A 20,444-nucleotide genomic window follows, 5' to 3' on the forward strand; every position below is an offset into this window, starting at 1 on the left:
TAGCTATGAAGTGCTTATCAAGCTAGTGTGGATCCTGGGAGAAGGGATAAAAGAGCTGTATACCAGGGGAGGAGCCTAAATTAATCAATCAATCCTTCATTGCCTACTATGGGCTAGTCATTGTGCTAAATATGGCACCATGAGAGACAAATCTAGAATGAGGAAATGAGGCTCATTCATGTTCTTCTTACAAGGAGCCTGCCATGTAAATTGCACCCAAGCAGCCATCAGCAATTTTCAGGGCCAGAGATGAAAGATCCCACCCCTCCAGCCCCTGCTTTGATCAAGGCTTGTGTTAAGACCACTTTTAGATTCTGAGTGCTTCAGCAGGGCCCTGAGGCAAATTATTATTGGGGAACTGGCATTGAAGCTGGCATTGTTACATTACTGATCAGAAGGGAGAAGACAAAATGGTTTGTAGAATGAAGCTAGAGAGACAGCATGGTGTTGGGAACAGAGAACTAGGCTTGGAGTCAATCAGGCCTGGGTTCAAGTCATGACTGCACATAATGGCTGTGTGACCCTGAGGTAGTCACTTATAACTCCTGCACTGGTGAAGATAGTTCCTTCACAAGGAGTTCCTGGTACCAGTAAATCCACAGGTCTGAAGCAAGATCAAAACAAGTACATTTTACTCTATTCTGAATCCCCAGAGTGAGCATTAGCATTGTCCTGTGCTCAATGGGCACCTCCCATATTTAGCCGTTTTTTGTTTCTGACTGCATCATTGTGTTAGGTCTGGTATTTCATCCCATAGCATCTCAAATGAAAAGATACTTCTGAACATCAAAACCCCCGACAACATTCTGCTTCTGAAAATGGAAGGCTTCTCACTCAATCCTCCACACAGTGTCCCAGGGCCATCACTGTAGTTATGTGTCTTGGCCTTACCATCACTGTTGATGCAGACCACCTCCTGGACTTGTGTTCCAGGACCACACTGCCTTCTGTTGTCTGGCTCACAGTCTCCAAGCTTCACTGCCTTCCAGTCGTAGCAGGAAGGCTCTTCACAGGGGATGGCTTCCAGCAAGTGAGGGCAGCTACTAGTCCCTCCAGATCCTCCAGTAGGCTCATTAGTAATCATCCGCTTCCTCAGTTTAAAGCCTGAAGTATTTGGGAAAGAAAAGATTTGGTCAGTGGATGGTCTAGTACAATGGACAGCTCCAGGAGGCAATCATTTAAGGAGTCAGAGGGAATGGGAATTCTGCTGCTCAGAGCAAAGGACTTCACATAAAAGATCTAATAAAGGCCTAACAATAATCCTAGAGGGGGACAGGTCAGGGGATAGAGATTGAACCTCTTATTTCATTGGCACAAAAAACTCCCTAGTGAGTTAACACCCTCTATCAGTACAAGTTGGTGACTACTCTGCATTTTATTGTCTTAGAGAGTTTTCTAGAGTGCTAAAAGGTGACTCACAGCCAGTATGTCAGAGGTTTGACTTGAACCCAGGTCTTTCTTCCTGGCTCCCAAACCAGCTCCCTATCTACTAGGCAACACTTCCTTTTAGGTAGGGAGAATGTGATTTCCATCTATTTTAGAGATGAGGAAAGGGTGACTCAGAGAGATGTTGACTTGATGACAGCCCATTAGTGAATGTTAAAAGTGAGAACCCAGGTTTTCTTGACTCAAACTCCAAAGCTCTAGCCACAATGCAATGCTGCCTTTCTAGCATACATTCCAGTCTTAGAGGTGACTCAGATATCATGGCTGAACACTTACCAGGCCCTTATGAAGTAGCTGGTGTTCCCATGTGATAACGTGTTTACCTGACACCCACTGATCTTGGAGCCAGGCAGACAGATGCAACACCTACCTTCAGCTATGGTAGTATCACACTGGGTCTCTGAATTTTCTGGATAACTACAGGCTTTGTCAACTTTGAGTGCCAAAGCTACTTTAAATTTTAACTATTTGAAAGGAAATCTTTCTAAAATGTAACATGGTTCCCTGCCTCAGAGTACACTGAACATCCTTTAATCGTCTTTTAATGATTCATACCAAACATAGCACTTTGTATAACACCCTGATGACATCAGGACTTATAGAACGACACAGGAATGCTTGCTTTAGTCATGGTAGCCTGGGACTATAGACATTTTTTTCTTCTCTTGAATACCTTTAATATTTCATCCAGATCATCCTTTGTTGTCTGACTGCCAGTTCTCACTGTGCCAGACTATATCATCTTTTTTCTCTCCTTCTAAATTAAATTAAGTTAAACTAAATTACTTTTAGTTTTCTGTAGGCTGAGGAACGAGCTCACCAAGGTTATGAAAATTCATAGAACTTGAGAGTTGGAAGGGACATCGTTGGCCATCTGGTCCAAACCATGCATGGAAGGAATCCTCACTATAATATACTGCAGACAGGTGGCTGTCCAACTTTTGTTTGACTATGTGTGAAACAAAAGTAGGTTCTGAGAAAATATTTAAGGCACTGCACTCTGAATAAACTGCAGTGCTCCTTTTTAACTGCTCAGAAGCCTCTTTTTTTGGGGGGAAATGGTTTTCAGTTGTGCCCTGAATAGAAAAGGTTGATGGGTAACTAAATTCCAGATAGGTAATGTATTCTCATTTACTGAAATATTTTTTCAAGGACTTCAACTCCTCTTTTGCATACTAAGCACCACCTTTAGTAGTACTCATGGATTCCAAAATTCCTGTCAGATCTCCTGAGAGACCTTTACGCATAAGGAAGAAACATTCTGAATTGATGACTCTTCAGTTCCTCCCATGATACGACAAGGCACTCCATCATCACGTATCTAACCTCATTATGTTTAATTCAATTCTACAGATACCGATTCAGCAGCTCTTCTGTGTAAGCTCCTGTGCTCAGGTCTGGAGGTGCCAACATGAAAGAAAGGCATGCCAGTTATCAGGGGCTTGTGTTGCAATGGGGGATGAGTGGGCTTGGCTTGTACATAGTTGAAGGTAAGCATACTATGAGACATCATTGTCATCCCTTGTGGTTCAGTTCAAGGCCACCTTATAACATGGGCCTTCTCCATTCATGATGATTTCTCCTTACCTTATGTGCCTGGATGTTGTCAATTCAATTCAACAATCATTTACTATGTCCTTACTATGTGCCCAGCACTGTGATAAGCACAGGGGACAAGAAGCTTAAAGGCTAACCCAGCATGTTACATTGCAGAAGGCTTGGCAACCACTTACATACCTTTCTTGCCCTGCTGGTCATCACAGTTTTCAAAGGTACAAGGTCCCCAGGCTGACCACGCTGACACTGCACACTCAACAGGGCAGGGAATGTGGCATAGCTGAGTGGTGTTTGGGACAGTCCCTGTGCAGAATTTCCAGTCTACTGGCTTGGAAGCTGTAGGGGAAAATGGAAAAAAATGAAATTCTCCAGAAAAGGACCATGAGCTTCAGTATCACTCCCTATCAATATTTCCCACATGAAAGGAGGGTAACATTGTTTAAATCAGTGTCATGGAGCTCTTTTCATTTCACAGATCACAATAGTAGGATCCCAACAGGCCTTGACAGGTTTGGGCACTGGGCTGAATCTAATCAGATCAAATTTAATGAAGTCTTACATGTGGGTCCAAAAGTCAACTTCATAAGCATAAGATTGGAGAGATATAGTTAGATGACCATGTGTCTAAAAATTGTCTTTTTTATTGAAGTGCAAGTTCGATGTGAGTTACCAGTATGCCATGGCAGCTACAAAAGTAGTCTAACATGGGGTGGCATTATGTGAGGTATAGCTCCCAGGGCTTAGAAGGTCATGGACCCATTGGTCAGACTAGAAAAACTGTGTTCAATTCTAGGAGACATCTATCTAGGGGAACTACTCCACTGGGAGTAGTTGGATGTTTCAACCTGAAGCCTCACAGAGGACACCAAACTCCATTTCTGTGACCACAAGAACTTGGTCAAAGTGGAAGCGTATACATCTTGGCCTGAGGTCACTGGCGGGAAGGATGGGGAAAATAAGGGAAACAGACATGGGTGAACGCTTCATTGCTCACATCTTCCCTGGCTCTGATTTCCATCTGCTGTCTCCAATTTCTTCTTCCTTTTCTACCATTTATTCCTCTCCAAGTACAGTCTTCCCATCCAGACCACAGAACTCTTGTGGACAGGATTTCCTGTCCAGTCCCTACCAGAATTGGCTTGTGCTCAGGGAGGAAGCTTCAGGAAGATGAAGAACATGAAATGCCTCCTAGGACGACACAGCTGGAGGGGAAGGGTCCCTCTGATGGATGAACACTCCTTTCCCTCCACCCCCAAGGAATGCCAGAACAGCCTTCCAGCTTGCTGGTTCTGCAGGTGGGAAGCAGGCAGTATATGTGTGTCTGCATATTTGTGTTTCTCTGTGGGTGTGGGGGACATATCTGCCTGAATCTATGCGTCAATGAATGTTAAACCATTCATCCACGGCTTGAATGCCTATTATCATTGATGTAATGTAATCCAAGAAGCAATTGTTAAGCATCCTATTAGGCACCAGATGTTGAGGACACAGAGATAAAAAAAGTAATAGCTCCTGCCCTCAATGGGATTATACTCTGCTGGGAGTAAGCAAATGTGAGATAATTTGAGGAAGAAGACAGTACTAACATAGGAAGGGATGATGACAATAAAACACTAGATGGCAATGAAGTAGTAGTTGAAGGTTTACAAAATGCCTTCTGTATGTTACTTCCTTTGACAAGGGAAGGTTTCCAATAGTGCCTGGCACCTGAGAGAAGCTTCCATGGAAGCTAGGGAGTTTAAGAGGCAGAGAGGAGGAAGGAGCACAGCTGGTTATGGTGGGTGCTTGGATGACAGTAAACCCTATGGAATCTGAGCTTGCACTTTGTTTACTTCTGGGGAGACATGGGGTTCGGCTCCCGAAGGGGTGACCTCCAATTCAGCCCCCTCGGGAGTGATGCCAAACAACCTGGGTAAAGGCCTGAGGTTAGAAATGGAACACTGTGGTCGGAAACACCAAACAAGAAAGTTTGGCAATGTGTCGGGAATGATGGGAAATGTTGAGAAAAACTGGCCAGAGTAAAACTAGAGTCAGTAGGAGTCAGTCAACATATGAAGCACTGACCATGCACCAAGCAATGAGCTAAGGACTGATGAAAGGCAAAAGAGAGTCCTTGTTCTCAAGGAGGTCACGATATAATGGGGGAGTAGAATGTGCAGATAAGTAGGTACAAATAGGCAGTATACAACCTGCCTGTCTATGATTTATATGGATATATGCAATCTATTTCCTATATACACAAGTATTTCTGGTGTAAATACTATATATGTATATCTTAGACAAACATAAGTACAAGGGTGTATGTGTATATATAGATGTGTATAATTTATGATGCACATTATGCATACATATATATCTATAATGTTTGTGTGTGTGTGTGTAACTAAGGAGGCCATTCACTATAATAGTGTAGGTAAGAGGTGAGGAGAGACTGTGTGAAAGTCCTGGCTGAGTATTTTATTCCTTCAGAAGGTCGAAGGCATCTGTACTCTCTGAGAGGAAGGCGACTGGAAACCACCAGAGTCCAAAACCGTTAATTCCCATTTATGCTAATGATAAATCCAATGAAGGCAGAGAATGAAACGCTACATACAGGAGGCACTTCATGATAAAGTTTTCCTGGAATGGAATCAGAGGGTGTTCAGTGCTTGTCATTGGAGCTGTTTGATTATTATTATGGGATTTTGTTTCTTTTTGTTCATACAGATTTCATTCTAGTAATGATTACAAGTATGGAAAATCACACATATATGATCTGTGCAGGCACCATTTTCCTGGGCCAGCCAGGAGTTACCCACCCAACGCTGCCCTCCAGACACCCCCCTTCTTACTGCCTCCTGCCCTGCATCCAGACCATCTCCATTTTCATTAATGACACTTCTTTGTCTCATGACTAGGCACATACGTGTGTGAAGTGCTGAATCCTTCTTCTATAAATTAGTTATTTCTGAGGCTTCCTAGATTTGCTTTCCTTTGTTCCTCCCAGGAACATTTTAATTATCTCTCAACTGCAGTGAAAATAAACATGACTGTACTTCTATTACTTGTGTTGTGCAAACCACAGAGAACTTTCCTGCTTATGTTAAGCAGGATTGTTTTCTGCTGTGTATTTCCATATCAGTCAAAGCCAAGAATGATTCATTTTATTGTTTTTCCGACACTGAGAATATGACATATTGGTGGAACAACACAAGGAAAGAGAGAGCTAACTTTTTTAGAAGACTTCGAATCTTAACCACATTTAGCAGTTTCTTTGTGGCAGTACATATTTCTAACTCAAGGAAGCCAGGGCAGCTGAGCTGGAAGGCCAGCCAACAGGTCCAGCTTGGAGTAATTATTCAAAGGCCACATGACAACAGGCAGAAACAGACTCCTTGGGTAAATGTTTGAAGGATGTTACATCATGCTGTAATTGCAGTGGCAGATGGGGGATGGCCTTGGAAGGTGGAAATAATATTATTCATAATGATAGTTAATATTTATATAGCACTATGTGCCAGGCACTGTGCTTAGCATGTTACAACCATTATCTCATTGGTCCCAACAACGGTGTAACTTCTTCCCAGGTCCACCAACAGTGCATCAGCGTGCCTGCCTTCCCCAACCTCTCCAATACTGTCTATCTTTTGTAATTCTGCCAATTTCCTGGGTGTACTATGGAACCTCAACATTGCTTTGATTTTGCCTTTCTCTTGCTCTTGGTATTTTTCTTCCTCTATACTTAATAAAATCCTTTTTCTAGACCATTTCGTCAAGATGTTATTCCATAACTTTCTCTCACATAGTGAAACTCCTAGACAAATTAGTTTACACTTGTTAGTTCTACTTCCTCACTTTGATTCTTTGCGCAGCATTTTTATTGGGCTCTCAATCCATCAACTGATCCAAACCGCTCTATTCAAAGGACATCAACAATCTATGACCCTCCCTCTCCCACCATCCCCACATCCAATCAGTTCCCAAATCTTCTTGATGCTACCTCTTCAACATCTACTGTATCTATGTGCTCCCCTTCAGTCCCAGTCACCACTGCAGTTCAGGCTCCCATCTCCTCTTACTTGGGCGCTTGCAATGGCCTCCTAATTGCTTGAAAGTCTCCCCTCTGCAATATATTCTCTACACTAATATCAAATTGATATTCCCAAAACATGGATCTGACTTCATCCCCCTCCTCAAAAATATTTAGTGGATCCTTTTGTATTTAGGAAAACACTCATTTCTCAGCAGAGCATGAGGAGCTTTTCCCAGTCTGGCTCCCTCCTAACCTTTCAGACATTTCACAATGTATGGATACCCCCTTATGTACTCTACATTCTAGTCACAGACCAACCAGCTGCCCCTCAACCTTGACATTCCATTTTCCATTTGTGCTTTGCCATAGGCTAAGCTAAAAGTTGGAGATGCTCTCTCTTTCTCTTCCTCTCGCTTTTTTCCAGTCCCCAGATTGCTTCCCTTCAGGGCTCAGCTCTGATGCCACTTCCAAAAAGGAAGCCTGCCTGGACCCTCTGAATTAGTGCCTTTTTTCTGCATAGATTTGCCTTTTGTGTAGATAACACGTCCTCTAGCAGAATGGATATTCTTTGATGGCAGAATTGGGACTTTTGCCATTTTGTGCCTGAGTCTAGCATTGTCTTTTCATGCCAGAGGTACTCAGGCAGGGCTTAATTAAACTAAATCTACTGAATGGAGACTTTATGTCATGAGGTCTGTAACAACTGTTTTCCTGGTATAACCTTTTCAATCTTCTATCTTCACCCTGGCATTCCTAAATCAAGGGTTGGAATCCTGTAATTCAGAGGTCATAGGTCCCTGACAGTAACTTTGCAAAAAATGTTTACTGAATAGGAATAGCCAAATTGAATAGGAAAGGTTTAAAATTCACATGGACTGACTGGAGAATAATCTCTGAAACAGGAGGACACTATGAACAATGATCTTCTCTTTAGGTAATTCTTCACGAAATCTGGAATGACGTGCCATTCTAATAAATAGGTGCATTTACACCATCCTCAAGGACGGTAATGTTCCTTCATGGAGTTGAAATTTAAAAACACAGATTGTTAGTCTCTTCGTATTATTCTAGAAGGCATGAACAACATGAAGTGAGCCTGGCAAGATCAAACATATCTTGAATTTAAAGACTTTGGTCTTTTCAGTGTGAGTGTGATTAGCCAAAGCATATTTCTTGATTTCCATGGTCTGGTCTTGTTCTTGATCAGGCCACGTCTGGCCACTGGAACATTTTAAATGAACCGCTTGGACTCTGAATGACAATCGTCCAACCAAACCAAACAGGCAGCATGGTGCACAGAGCGCTGGGCCTGGAGTCAGGAAGACTCATCTTCCTGAGTTCAAATCAGCCCCACACACTTACTAGATATGTGACCCTGGGCAAGTCACCTCACCCTGTTTGCCTCAATTTCCTCAACTGTAAAATGAGCTGGAGAAGGAAATGGAAAAACACTCTAGGATCTCTGCCAAGAAAACCCTAATAGGCTCATGAAGAGTTGGACGTGATTGAAAACAACTCAGTAACATTCACCAAAATCAAAAGATATACTCAGGAAATTAAAGCACAAGAAATCAGAGTTAAAAGCAACATATTCTTGAAAGCTCTCTAACTGTTCATCCAAGTGAACTCTAGAACAATGAGCTCTGTTTCATATTTTTTGCCTTGAAAGTACCCAAATCTTTCTCATGAATCAAGCAAACCAAGGCAGACAGCTGGGGTATTTCTTTCTGTCAGATTATTCCCCTTTCAGGGTTTGTTTTATGGGCTTTATTCTAAACAGGACACAGATTGATTGGAGCAATCCCCAGGCAGATAAGAGGCACTCTCCACTTCATAGAAGACAATCACAGGCTTGCATCTTCATAATAGTACTTTGTGTTCTAACTCTACAAAACTTGATTTTCCAAACTTGGCCAGGAACCCAGCTGTGGCTTCCTGAATCTCCTGTTTTGTGATAAATGGAATCAAATTCATTGGAGTGGACTTCCTAAAGAACCATTACCACTGACAAGGTAGGCTCCTTGAGTTAAAAATTCTGAGGTCCCTACAGGGACAGAGTCTATCCAGAGGTCATGGGTCCAGGACAGTAACTTTTCAAAACCTTTTTTCATTGACTAGGAAAAGTCAAACTGAATAGGAAATTGAGTAGGAACTGGCTTAAGATTCACAACACATATTTAAAATGAAAAAAATTCTCTGAATGGTTCTTAGTGGAGGGTGTCACTAGACTAGGGGATAATCTGAAATAGCTCCATTTCAGGGATTCTAACATTTTAAAAAATTGTAATTTTCAAATAGGGCAGAAGCTAGATTTTCTTGTAAGAAGCCGGGGCTCAATTCCAGCATTAAGAATGCAACAAGTAGGATAGGCTCTTCTCATAGCTTAGCTTTGAAAGATGTAAAACACACTTTCCCTGCAGTGGAATGCATTATTAAAAGGATGCTGTGAGCCCTCAGAAAGAGAAGCAGCAGTCACCGAGCCACCACGGGCTCATCACAAACAGATTATGTCAGACTCTTCTATGTTTGACAGGTTTCCTAGATGGGCAGATCAAGGCAAAGTGGTGGATGCAGCACACCTGAAGCATAGCTGCCCATGACCAAGTCTCTCACAACAGCCTTGTGGCTGAGATGGAGACATGTGGCCTAGATTACTGTACAAGTGGTCAGGTTCATTAGTCAACTGATTAATGGATTGATGTCAACCTAGAGGAGGTCACAAGTGGAAGTGCCACCAATCCGGATCTGAACTTGATTTTTGCCAGCAACCTAGAAGAAAACATAAGTAGCCTCTTATACCAGACTGGGTTTTTAGATCACATAAAGCTGAGTTGTTCAGTCATTTTTTTCAGTCATTTTTCGTGACCCCATTTGGAATTTTCTTGGCAAAGATATTGCAGTGGTTTGCCAGTTCCTTCTCCAGCTCATGTTATAGATGAGGAAACTGAGGCAAACAGTGACTTGTCCACGGTCACACAGCTAATAAGTGTCTGAGACCAGATTTGAACTCAAGAAGATGAGGCTTCCTGACTCCAGGCCTGGTGCTCTATCCACTGCACCACCTAGTTGCCCCTATAAATCTGAGAGAGCTAGCTATTTGAAGATAGCATAATTGAGAAATAGGACAGTATAAGGAAGAATACTAAGTCAAATCAACTAAGATAGAATTCCATAAGGATAATTTTGGCTAAACTGTACAAGTACGATATACGGGAGACCTTGCAAAATAGTAGTTTGCCTGAAACATGTCTGGATCCTAACGATGGGCTTAATGACTGTTCAGCTCAATATGTGTGACAGGGCAGCTAGCAAAGTGACTGTGATCACAGGCTGAATTGGCAGCAGCACTGGGCTGAGACAAAGACAGGACACAGTCCTATTGTACCTACTGTACCCATTTCTAATCAGATTATGGGAAGCTAGAGGATCATGCTCAGTTCTTGGCACTGCATAGTAGAAAGGAAGTTGGTAAGTAGAAGAATGGCTTGAGCATGACAACCATGACCCTGAGGAAGCCAGAGGCTGGACTGGATGAGGCTGAGCTGCAGGAACAAATGAGGCTTACGTCAAAAAAGAGAAAATGTAGGTAGGTCATGCCAGCTGTCTTCAGGTAACTGAAGGGCTGGCCAGTGGAAGAGTTATTTTGCTTGGCCTTAGGAGGCAGAACTGAGAGCAACTAGAGGAAGCAGAGTTCAGCTTAGCATAAGCACAACTGGAATTGTCCCAAAGGAACCGGGCTGCCTCAATAGGTTGTAAGTTCCCTGTCACTGTAGGTCTGCAAATAGAAGCCTTGTGGTTCTGTTGAACATGCTGTAGAAGGGCTTCTTGTTCTGGTAGTTTAGATTAGATAACCTCTGAAAGTGTCTTCCACCTGTGTGTGAGATTAGGTTCTGATTTGATTTTGAACTATTTGTATAAAGAGACTTTTTTATTCATCCAACCAGGCAACTATCCAGTGACAAAGATTAATTGCAATTTGGTGACTTTAATTATGCTGTCATCCCTTTAAAAACCAAGGGAGAGTTTTAAGAACCAAATGACTATTAGAAGACAGTCTGCTGTCCCTCCACTCCTGGAGCACCCCTCCTACTCCTTGCAGCCTAGGGGCTGCATTCAAAGCCCCACCTTGTACAAGGAGACTCTCCACATCCCCACTGATGCTAGTGCTTTCCTTCGGAGATTATCTCCAGTCTGTCTGTTCTAGATCTTGTTTATACAAAGTGTATTGCATGTTGTTCTCCATCCCTCCCCCACCCCACCCTGACAAACTGAGATCCCTGAGAATAGGGACTTCCTTTGTATTTCCAATGCCTAGTGCCTGGTACATGGTAGGTGCTTAATAAATGCCCACTTTGCTCCTGATTTGCTTTTTGTCTTTTAGAATCAATGCTTAAAATCTTGCTTTTTAAAGGTAGCAATTCTTAATAATCTTGGAATTGTAAAGTAGATTTTTATTCAGGCATAAGTGGATCAAATTGCCACAAAGGTCCCTTTCTTTTTTTTTTTTTTGGCTAGGCAATGGGGTTAAGTGACTTGCCCAGGGTCACACAGCTAGTAAGTGTTATGTGTCTGAGGCCAGATTTGAACTCAGGTGCTCCTGAATCCAGGGCCGGTACTCTATCCATTGTGCCACCTAGCTACCCCTCACAAAGGTCCCTTTCAACCCCCATATTCTGCTGATCTTGCATTGGACTAATAATTTTGACTTAAGACAAAGGGAGAAAACTCCATACTCCTGGTAAACAGGAGCAAATAGGAACCTCCTTGAGGTCACTGTTTTAACTGACTTTCCTCAATATACCTTTAAGCTAGTGTTTGGTGTCTAGCAGGTGCACTGGCTCCATCCTAGCAGAGCATGAGTCACTGAGGGAACCTGGGATAAAGCTTGGTGGTCCTGACGTGCACCCAAGAACATCTGTTCCTCGACATTTCCCAAACAGCTTCCTATAACATGACATTCTGTGTTGTACCCAGAACACCTTGTCTGAGGCACTAGCTCCAATGTGCTGGGTTTTTTTTTTTTCAGTTACTTCTGCCTAGGAAAGAGTGAGGTTGTCACACTATTGTTGGACACTGAGGCTGGAAAGGGAAACTGGAAAGTGAAAATGTTCTCTGTCTGGGGAGGATGGTGCAAAGTCCAATACAGAAGGGCTAGTGCTGCTAAGGCACAGGGGAGCCAAAACTAAGTCATGATACTTGTAGCCACATGGGTCTCAAAATCTTCTACGGCAGAACCTACAAGACCTTATAGTTTGCAGGAGAAGTGTTGTTTCCAAAGGAAGCAATTGGTAGAATGTTAGTTAATTAAATTGGTGTCAACAAACAAGTATCACTTGGATGCTTGCCATGTGTCCAAACACCATATCTGCAAACTGTCTGCCCCACTTCGGGCCATGGGGATACAGAAGAAGCAAAGGCAGGCTTCTGCTGATTCTGCATTCACAATGCCTCTCACATTCAGCTTGGTCTTTCCACTCACAAAGTGGCCACCCTAGTTCAGGGCTGCATCACCTCCCATCCGGACTGGTCTCTCTGCTCTCGGCAATCCCTTTACTAGTCCACTGTTCCTTTGCACAGCTGCCAAATTCATCTTCCCAAGGAATGGATCTCATCACTCCAGTCCTCTACTTAACAGCATTTAGTGGTGCGCATTTGCTTTTAAGATAAAATACGACCCTCCTGGTCAAACATTTATACCCCACCCCCATGGCTGGGTTTTAACTGAAGCTCATCCCTGCCCCCACCCTTGGTTCTAGCCCAAATGCATAATTAGCTATTCCATGTTGGACAGAGTACTGGCTCTGGAATGGAAGGACTGAGGTTCAAACCCCAGCCCTGGTATTTTCTGCCTTTGTGACTTTGCCTTTGTCTTTCCTGTGCTGTAATTTCCTCTGGTGTGAAAAGAGGGAGTTTGGACTAGATGCTCCCAGCAGTTCTATATCTACGCTCCTGTTAAAATCCTTTCCTTCCTTCAAGGGTTAGTGTCTACCGCTGCCTCACCTGTGAAGCCTTTCTGGATTCCTCTCACTAAAAGTGTCCTCTTCTTCCTCCTTCTCCCCCTCCTCATTTTCTCCTAGTTGCTATTTGCTTTTCTCTTCTGCTCCCATCACCCCTATCTTTAGAGTTCTCCATGAACATGTCCTTTCATCCCAATAGAATGGAAGCTCTTTGAAAGACCATGTTACTTTTTTGCCTTCATGTCCTCCACACAACACCAAGCAGAGGGTCTTGAATGCAGTCCCTCAGTATCCAAGGGTCTGTACTTGTGTCTGTCCCCAGTAGAGGTCACACCCCTTCTTTTCCACATGAGTAAGTACCTGATCTTCCAGAGGTGCTGCAGCCAAGCAATCACCCTCTGTCCAAGCTGGGAAGGAGCCTCTCTAATTGAAGACAGGCTGCTCCTAGGACAAGTCACTTTAGGTATCATTGGGTTCATCAGTGAGCTATTTTCAGGACAATAGGACCAGCTGGACCTTGGGCCCTAAAGAATATCTTGGGCTTCAAGAGCACAGGATTACCTCCAAATCATGATGAGACCCTGAAGAAGGATGCCAGTGGAGGCTGGCATAGAGTAGATTTTGTAGAAATAGTACTGTACTTGCCCTCAAGGAGCTTCTAAACATTTCATCATCTCTAAAATGGGCATAAGAATACCTGTGGAACCTAGATGGCTTCTTTAGAGGCCCGAATGACCTAATGGACTAAAAATGCTTTGGAAACTTTAAAGTGCTCTGGACATATTAGTTAGTATTAATATGTTTAATTTGGGAAACAACAGTAATATGCATAATTTGGTCACTGAACATGCAGATGAGATGATGTATGATCCAGGGTTTAATGGAATGATCCAGGTTCAATGGGCAGTGGGACTCCAAGGGAGGAGAGGGCATTCTGAGGAAGCTGAGCAGTTAGGACAGGCTTCATGGAGCAGCTGGAGGCACTCCAGAGACTTGCAGAGATCCTCTCCCTCATCTCCCCTTTCTAATCAGCTGCCATGGCAGGTTTCCTCTATATCCCCAATATTTCTTCTATCAATCCCCTGCTTTCCATCACACAGTCACTCCCCTAGTCCAGCCCTCATCCCTGCCCACATGGACTATTGCAGGAGCCACTACCTCCCTGTCTCCAATAGTTTCCATCTTGAATCCCTCCTTAACATAGGTGCCAAATGTGAATCTGACCAGGCCATTGCCTTGCTGCTACAGTAAACTCCAGTGGCTCTCAATGAGCTCCAAGACCAAATGTGAACTCCCATGTTTGGCATTTCATGTCTTTCACAACTGGCTTGCAGCCTACCCTTCCAAGACTCATTCACCATTCCTTTCACTCACTTCTGTCCAGCCAGAGGCCTTTCGGCTGCCCCTCATACACAACCATCCCTCTCCCATGATTGTGCCTTTGCACAGGTGATCTCTCCTACCTGGGAAGTTCCCCTTCCACACCTCCACATCTTAGAATACTGAACCTTCCTTTGACATTCAGCTCAGTCATGAGGCCATAAGTGGGCTTTTTTGATCTTCCAGCTGCTTGGGCCTCCTCACCCCCTGAATGATTAGCTTGCATATGTTCTGTGTATATTTGTATATACTCCGCCTCACTTCCTGGCCATTGCCATGCCGGCCATGCCTTTTCCACTCAGGCTGTCATATCCACTTTCTCCTACTGGAACCTTGGACAGCACCCCTGTAAGCCTCTCACTCCCCTGCCTTCTTCCCTGCTTGCTTTGGTGGGAGAATGTAAACTCCTTGAGGGCAGGGAATGTCCCGCTTTTGTTTGTATCCCTGGGGCTTAGTACAATGCCTGGCATATGGTAAGTGCTCAATAAATAATCCTTGCTCACTCAGTCTGCCTGTCTGCTATCTATCTATCTATCTATCTGTCTGTCTGTCTGTCTGTCTGTCTGTCTATCCATCTTTATCTATCTCCATCTAGTTATCCATAGTCTATCTGTCTGTGTGTCTGTCTCAGTGCTTGGCATACAGTAAGTGCTTAATACTTGTTTGATGGTTGAGGCAGAGAAGTGAGGAAGGAATCCCCAAGCTTCATGGGCAAAAGCTTTTCAATATTGCTTTCCCTGTTTTGCTGACTGAAAACTCCAAATCTAGAGAACTCCAGGTCCTGGCTAGATACAGATCTAAACCTCCAGAATTAGAACAGTTTCTCCTTAAGTGCTCAGGAAATCCAGCTTTGCCCAATTCATACAACACAAAACTTCCAGACAAGCCATCCCTCCATTGAATGCAGAAAAATCTGCCTACTTTAATGTCTTGAGTGACATTTCATAAAGACTATGATTTCAAATGACCACACCCAATAGAAACCATGACCCCCAAGTTGCTGTAGAATGGCCTGGAGCCCCAGGCTCCTTTTGGCTCAAGTGACAGAGCTCAGGCCAGAAGAATTTGCTGCTACTCTGTCCTTTTCCCCCTGCTGTTCTTTCCTCTTTATTTCACTTTGCTTTTAGCAGGAATCAATATTAATGAGCTTCACAATGTAGTTGGTGCTCCCCTGTTAACACTGGAGAGAAGACCTGCTCCCCACTGGGCCATCAGCAGCAAGCAGGAAGCTGACAGCCATGGGCTGTTTCTTTTCCATCTTTTGCTGGAGACAAGCTGCCTTCTGTGAAGATGCTCAATTCATTCACCAGAGCACGGTCTGAGTATACATTTCACGGCTCCTCCTGGTGCCATCAGTCATTGACCCAGCACTGACAGAATCAGCACTCGAGTAAAAGAGCCCCAGGACTGTGATCTCCTGATGGGCCCAGATTAGCTAATATCCTAGCCACCATCTTTCTTTTGTCAATGGAGGTCACTGTGTTAATGAGTGGCAGTGAGGTTTTACCTCTCTCAAGTTACAGGCATGAAGTAAGATATCCTTTCCTTAGTGAGGGCCATTGGGAATCAGAAGGCCTTAAGTGCCTCTGGTAGCAGCTTACTAACCACAAGTCTGAATGATATCAGGATCCTAGGTCCTCAGCACTAGAGGGGGGCACTGCAGCCATCTTGTTCAGTCAACTGTTGTCTTTCTGTGCCCAGTGGCTATGTACAGGAGCTAGCACCATGACTATTATTATGATTTTCTGAGGAATTATGACTGTAGGTGATCCAGAAATCAATGCAAAGATGCAAAGCAAGTTCAAGGCAGTAGGATGTTACCTGGGCATAGGGGATGATATAAATGACTTGTAGCACTGGAAAGAAGATGGACTTGTTCAGGGGTCTGAGGGATAAAAAAATGAACAGTTCTAGTGCTGTACTGGGAATTGCAGAAAAGCAAGAGAAAGGCCACCAAAGCCCTGGGGAGAGCCTTGTTAAAAAAGAGAATTTACAAGAAAACATGGTCAAGGACTAGACTGTACAGGATGAGAAGGGGGTGAAGATCTTCATCAAGAAGGGTCCAGAGCCAAGCTTTTAATTAAGAAAAGAGGGAAATGGAAGCAGGCATGGACATTCTTAACCTCTGGATACATGTCTGCTCAGAATATGTTCACCCTGCCCAACTTGCTTTCTAAACAGCTATATTTTTTGAAGAAAAACACCAACACCAACATCAACAACAGAAATCATGCAAACCAACTCACAGCAGATGTTTCTGGCAGTTCACCACTTAACAGAATCCAGAGGGAATATTTTTAAACAGAAACATGAAAACAACATAATCAAGCAATGGAAATAATGACCCTGAGTGAGCTGTTGTGGGTCAGAGGACTTTCTTTCAGTGGGGGGGGGGTGGGTAAGGAAGAGAAAGTGGGCAGTATTATTGGGCCATTCAAAGTATAGAATTTAGTGCAGAATTCATGTGAATTTGGGCTTTGTCATCTCCTCTACCAGATAATGAGCCTAACCTGTTTTTTGCCTGTTACTCAGGATCCTGCCTCACAAAGAGCAGTGAGGCCCTGGGCTCTATTACCATACTTAATGTTACACACACATACAAGCAAATCTTGCTTGCTTTTCATCTCCAAACACATTATGAGTGGTGGGAGATTAGATGACACTACCCCCCATCCTTCCTTTAGTGATGGACAAAATCATCCTTATGAAATTATTTTTGTTGAAACTTACAAACCTTTAGACAATTGGAAGTATCTTTCTTTAGCTATGACTGTGATAGCAACCTTGGGGTCCAGACTCAAGTACTGAATCGGTTTGGCTATATTTCAGGGCAATAAATTCTTCTTTGTCCCTTTCCCCCCATATACACCAAGTTTTTTCTCCCCCTTCTGCCACTGCTCACTTCCTTCTCCATGCCTGGAATGTTCTTTCTCTCCCTCCTTGCATATTGAATTCCTCCCCATACTTCAAAGACCAATTCATGTGCCTCCTTCTCTATGAAGTCAAGTCTAATCTTCCCTTCCTTCTTGGATCACACAGAGCACTTAATTTGGTCTTTTCACTCAACCTCAGGTATACTGAGAAGCTTTGGTGCCTTATCATAACAGCCTAAGAGACCCAGGAAGGCTATGATCATGGCTTGGCTAAACATTGTATCTTTCTCACATGCAAACACAGGTCTCTACATGTAATAGGCACCTCATTGATATTTCTTGACCTGAATTGGATTTAGGAGGCTCTTCCTCCTTTAGCCTTCAGGTTTAGCAGGGAGTTCTTCACACTCCTAGGACATCTTTGCACCCATTTTTATATGCCTGGGGTACGCCCTGACTATTTCAACAAATGCAAAGGTGGATGAGGGATAAGAAAGAAATTAAGGCAGAAGATAGAAAGGGTGGATTTGAGATTCTGATTCTAGTTCTTAAGGAGGCTTTTATTCTTCTCAAACACTTGCAAGGCTAGGCTCCATTTTAGGTTTCTATGGAGAGGACCAGTTTGGGCATGGGACATGCTGTGGGCTGTAAGCCTATGGTTTGCATTATTGACCCCAGAAACAATGGGAAAGACTCAGGATATGGATGGTGGTCTGCTATATTTTCTCTACCAGATCTCATTTTAATTGACAGAGCTCCATTCAATGTTGCAAATGATCCCAGACATTTTATGAATGAAACATTTCACTATCTTTCAAAGCCATTTTCTTAAATGAATGGTAATTATTGGCCATGCTTTATAGAAAATGATGATACTCAATCAATTTTGGGGTGCTTATCAGGAATGGGGGACAATATGTGTCAGAGTATGGGTGCTGCCATTGAGCAAATCATCGGCCTTTGAAATACTGAAATGAGTAGAGTGCCTAGAAAGAGGGAGCTGAAGGACCAGCTTCCTCCTGCCCTCGCCCACTCCCCCCTTCAGGCCACCACTAGCGTGCTGAGCTCAGTTCTGGGCAACATCTTTCATAAAGGTCTTTGACAAGCCTTTGTGGCCAGAGGACAGTGATCAGGAGAGCCAAGGGACTCAAACCTGGGTCATATGAGGATCCCTTCAAATTAATGGCTGTTTTAAGCATTAAACCCACTTATACAGAGGCGTACGATTGCCATATTTTTATATGGGCTAGCCTATCAGGCGGAAGGAGAATTAAGGGCTCAAGGTACTGCTCCAGGTGGCAGAATGCGGCCATGTCAGGTAGAAAGTGAAGAGAAGTAGATTTCAATTCAACATAAGGAAGAAAGCACTTTCTAAAAATGAAACTGTACAAAAATGGGATTCCCATAGAGAGCTACCCACACTCATAGCTCAGGACAGACTTGGACAGCCACTGGACTGGGACAGCCTAGAGGCTGCTGGGTCCTGACTTTGTCTCTAGATGTTAGGATTCAGATGACCTTCAGGATCCATGGTTCCCTAATCACAGACTAGAGATCCCCAGAGGGTTATAAGATAGTGAGTTCTCTGTCACCAGTGGTGTTTAAATAAAGCTTATAAGATTATACATTAAGATGTTACAAAAAGGATTCATGTACATGTTGGCCAGCGGGTCAGGTTGTTTGACCCCTCACGGCCTACCAATTGGCCTGCTCCTCCTTGAGACAAATAACCCATATTGAGAGGCAGTTAGCCAGGTTAGGGATGTATCCTCTGACTCACAATGAAGGAGTGTTTTTCACCCCGGCAGGGATTTGCCGCCTTCCCCTCCTAAGTATCACAGGCCTGCTGCCTCAGATAAGTGACCCAGATCACGAGGAGGTTAACTCAGGCTCCTTTAACTTCACATGTTTGTTCATGGATAAGTTCAGTTTTCTCAAAGGCTGCCTAAGAGACAAGAAGGCACAGCTTGCAAATAAAGACACAGAGCTACAGAGAACTTAACTGACTAGTAAAAAAAAAAGCATATGGGAGGATAAAGGAAGAGAAACCAGGCCTTGTGGGCTGTGGGGAAGGAGCTGTCTCCCATGTGATCGCTGTACTGGGTTTCAGCACGAGGAAAATGCCTGCTTTCTGGGGAGAGAGGGAAGGCATGGTCAGAGAACACCAGGGAGCCTTCCTGCCTGTTGTCCCCTGTTGTGTATCAACCGCTCTGTCATCATTTCATATTCCAACCTGGGGATTATACACATTCAGTTGTTCAGACAGAAAGAGCAAAGCTCACAGATTTAGTAGCTAGGCTTTTTGCCTTACTAGCTGTGTGACCTTGGGCAGGTCCTTGAACCTCTCTTGCCTTCTTTGTGAAGGGGACTTGATACCCAAGAGGTCACCTAGTCCAACCCCATCATTTTACAGATAGAGAAACTGGGTCCAGAGAGGTAAAAAATAAACATGCCCAAGGTCACACAGCTAGTAAGTGGCAGAGGTAGGATCTGAATCTGGTTGACCTGAGACTCCAGTGTTCTTCCCATTGTTCCATACTGTTTCACAGAAAGCAAGAACATGGATGTGTTCACCAAAACCTAGGTTCCTAAAATGAGGTGAGGGGTTAAACTATCATTGCAGCAAGTCTCTTTCCATTCTGCCTAAGGTCAGTGAGCAAAGCCAGTGTCTGTGCAGCACCTGCTCCTGGGAAGGTGTCAGGCTATTTGCAGGTCTTCCTCTGCTTTAATGTGCATGTTCCAGCTCTCAGTTGTAGAGCTGTTCTCACTGATTAAACCTGGTTAGCTGTGCTCTGACAATGGCTAATGAGTCCTCAGCCTCTTCTGGAGCTCCCTCCCAGCAAGATTCCCATACAGAGCTATACACACTCATAGTTCAGGACAGACTTGGGCAGCCTAGAAGCTGCTGGGTTAGGATTCAGATGACCTTCAGGATCCATGTTCCTCTAATCACAGATTAGAGATCCCCAGAGGGTAACTGCCATATTTGCTTACTAAGTTCTCTGTGGAAATCACAGACAGAACCTAAGCCCAGATGGTGCTCTATAGAACCATCCCATTTCTGGGTCTTAATCCTTCGTTCCAACTCAGAGCTATAGAATTCCAGTGGAAGTTTCCACCATACAGGGACTGAAATAGCTTAACTTGTTCTATATTTATTAGGCAGCAACGTGGCACAGAGAAAGAAAACTAGAAATGAAGTCAGAAGAGCTAGGTTCA

The 20,444-nt window shown here is 43.7% G+C and overlaps 1 protein-coding gene across 1 annotated transcript in view; it reads right to left on the minus strand.

Moving 5' to 3' along the window:
- THSD7A (thrombospondin type 1 domain containing 7A) overlaps positions 1-20,444 on the minus strand; it is a 329,937-nt gene that overhangs the window by 131,991 nt on the left and 177,502 nt on the right. Inside the window, exons 5-6 of the mRNA XM_021000020.2 lie at positions 3,184-3,339; positions 892-1,104 (exon numbers count right to left, since the gene is read on the minus strand). Of these exons, the coding sequence (XP_020855679.1) occupies positions 892-1,104; positions 3,184-3,339 (369 nt within the window). The remainder of the gene's footprint in view (positions 1-891; positions 1,105-3,183; positions 3,340-20,444) is intronic.

The sequence above is a fragment of the Phascolarctos cinereus genome, unplaced genomic scaffold (assembly GCF_003287225.1).
Source record: "Phascolarctos cinereus isolate Bilbo 61053 unplaced genomic scaffold, phaCin_HiC Scaffold_1;HRSCAF=81, whole genome shotgun sequence".
Classification (NCBI taxonomy): Eukaryota; Metazoa; Chordata; class Mammalia; order Diprotodontia; family Phascolarctidae; genus Phascolarctos; species Phascolarctos cinereus.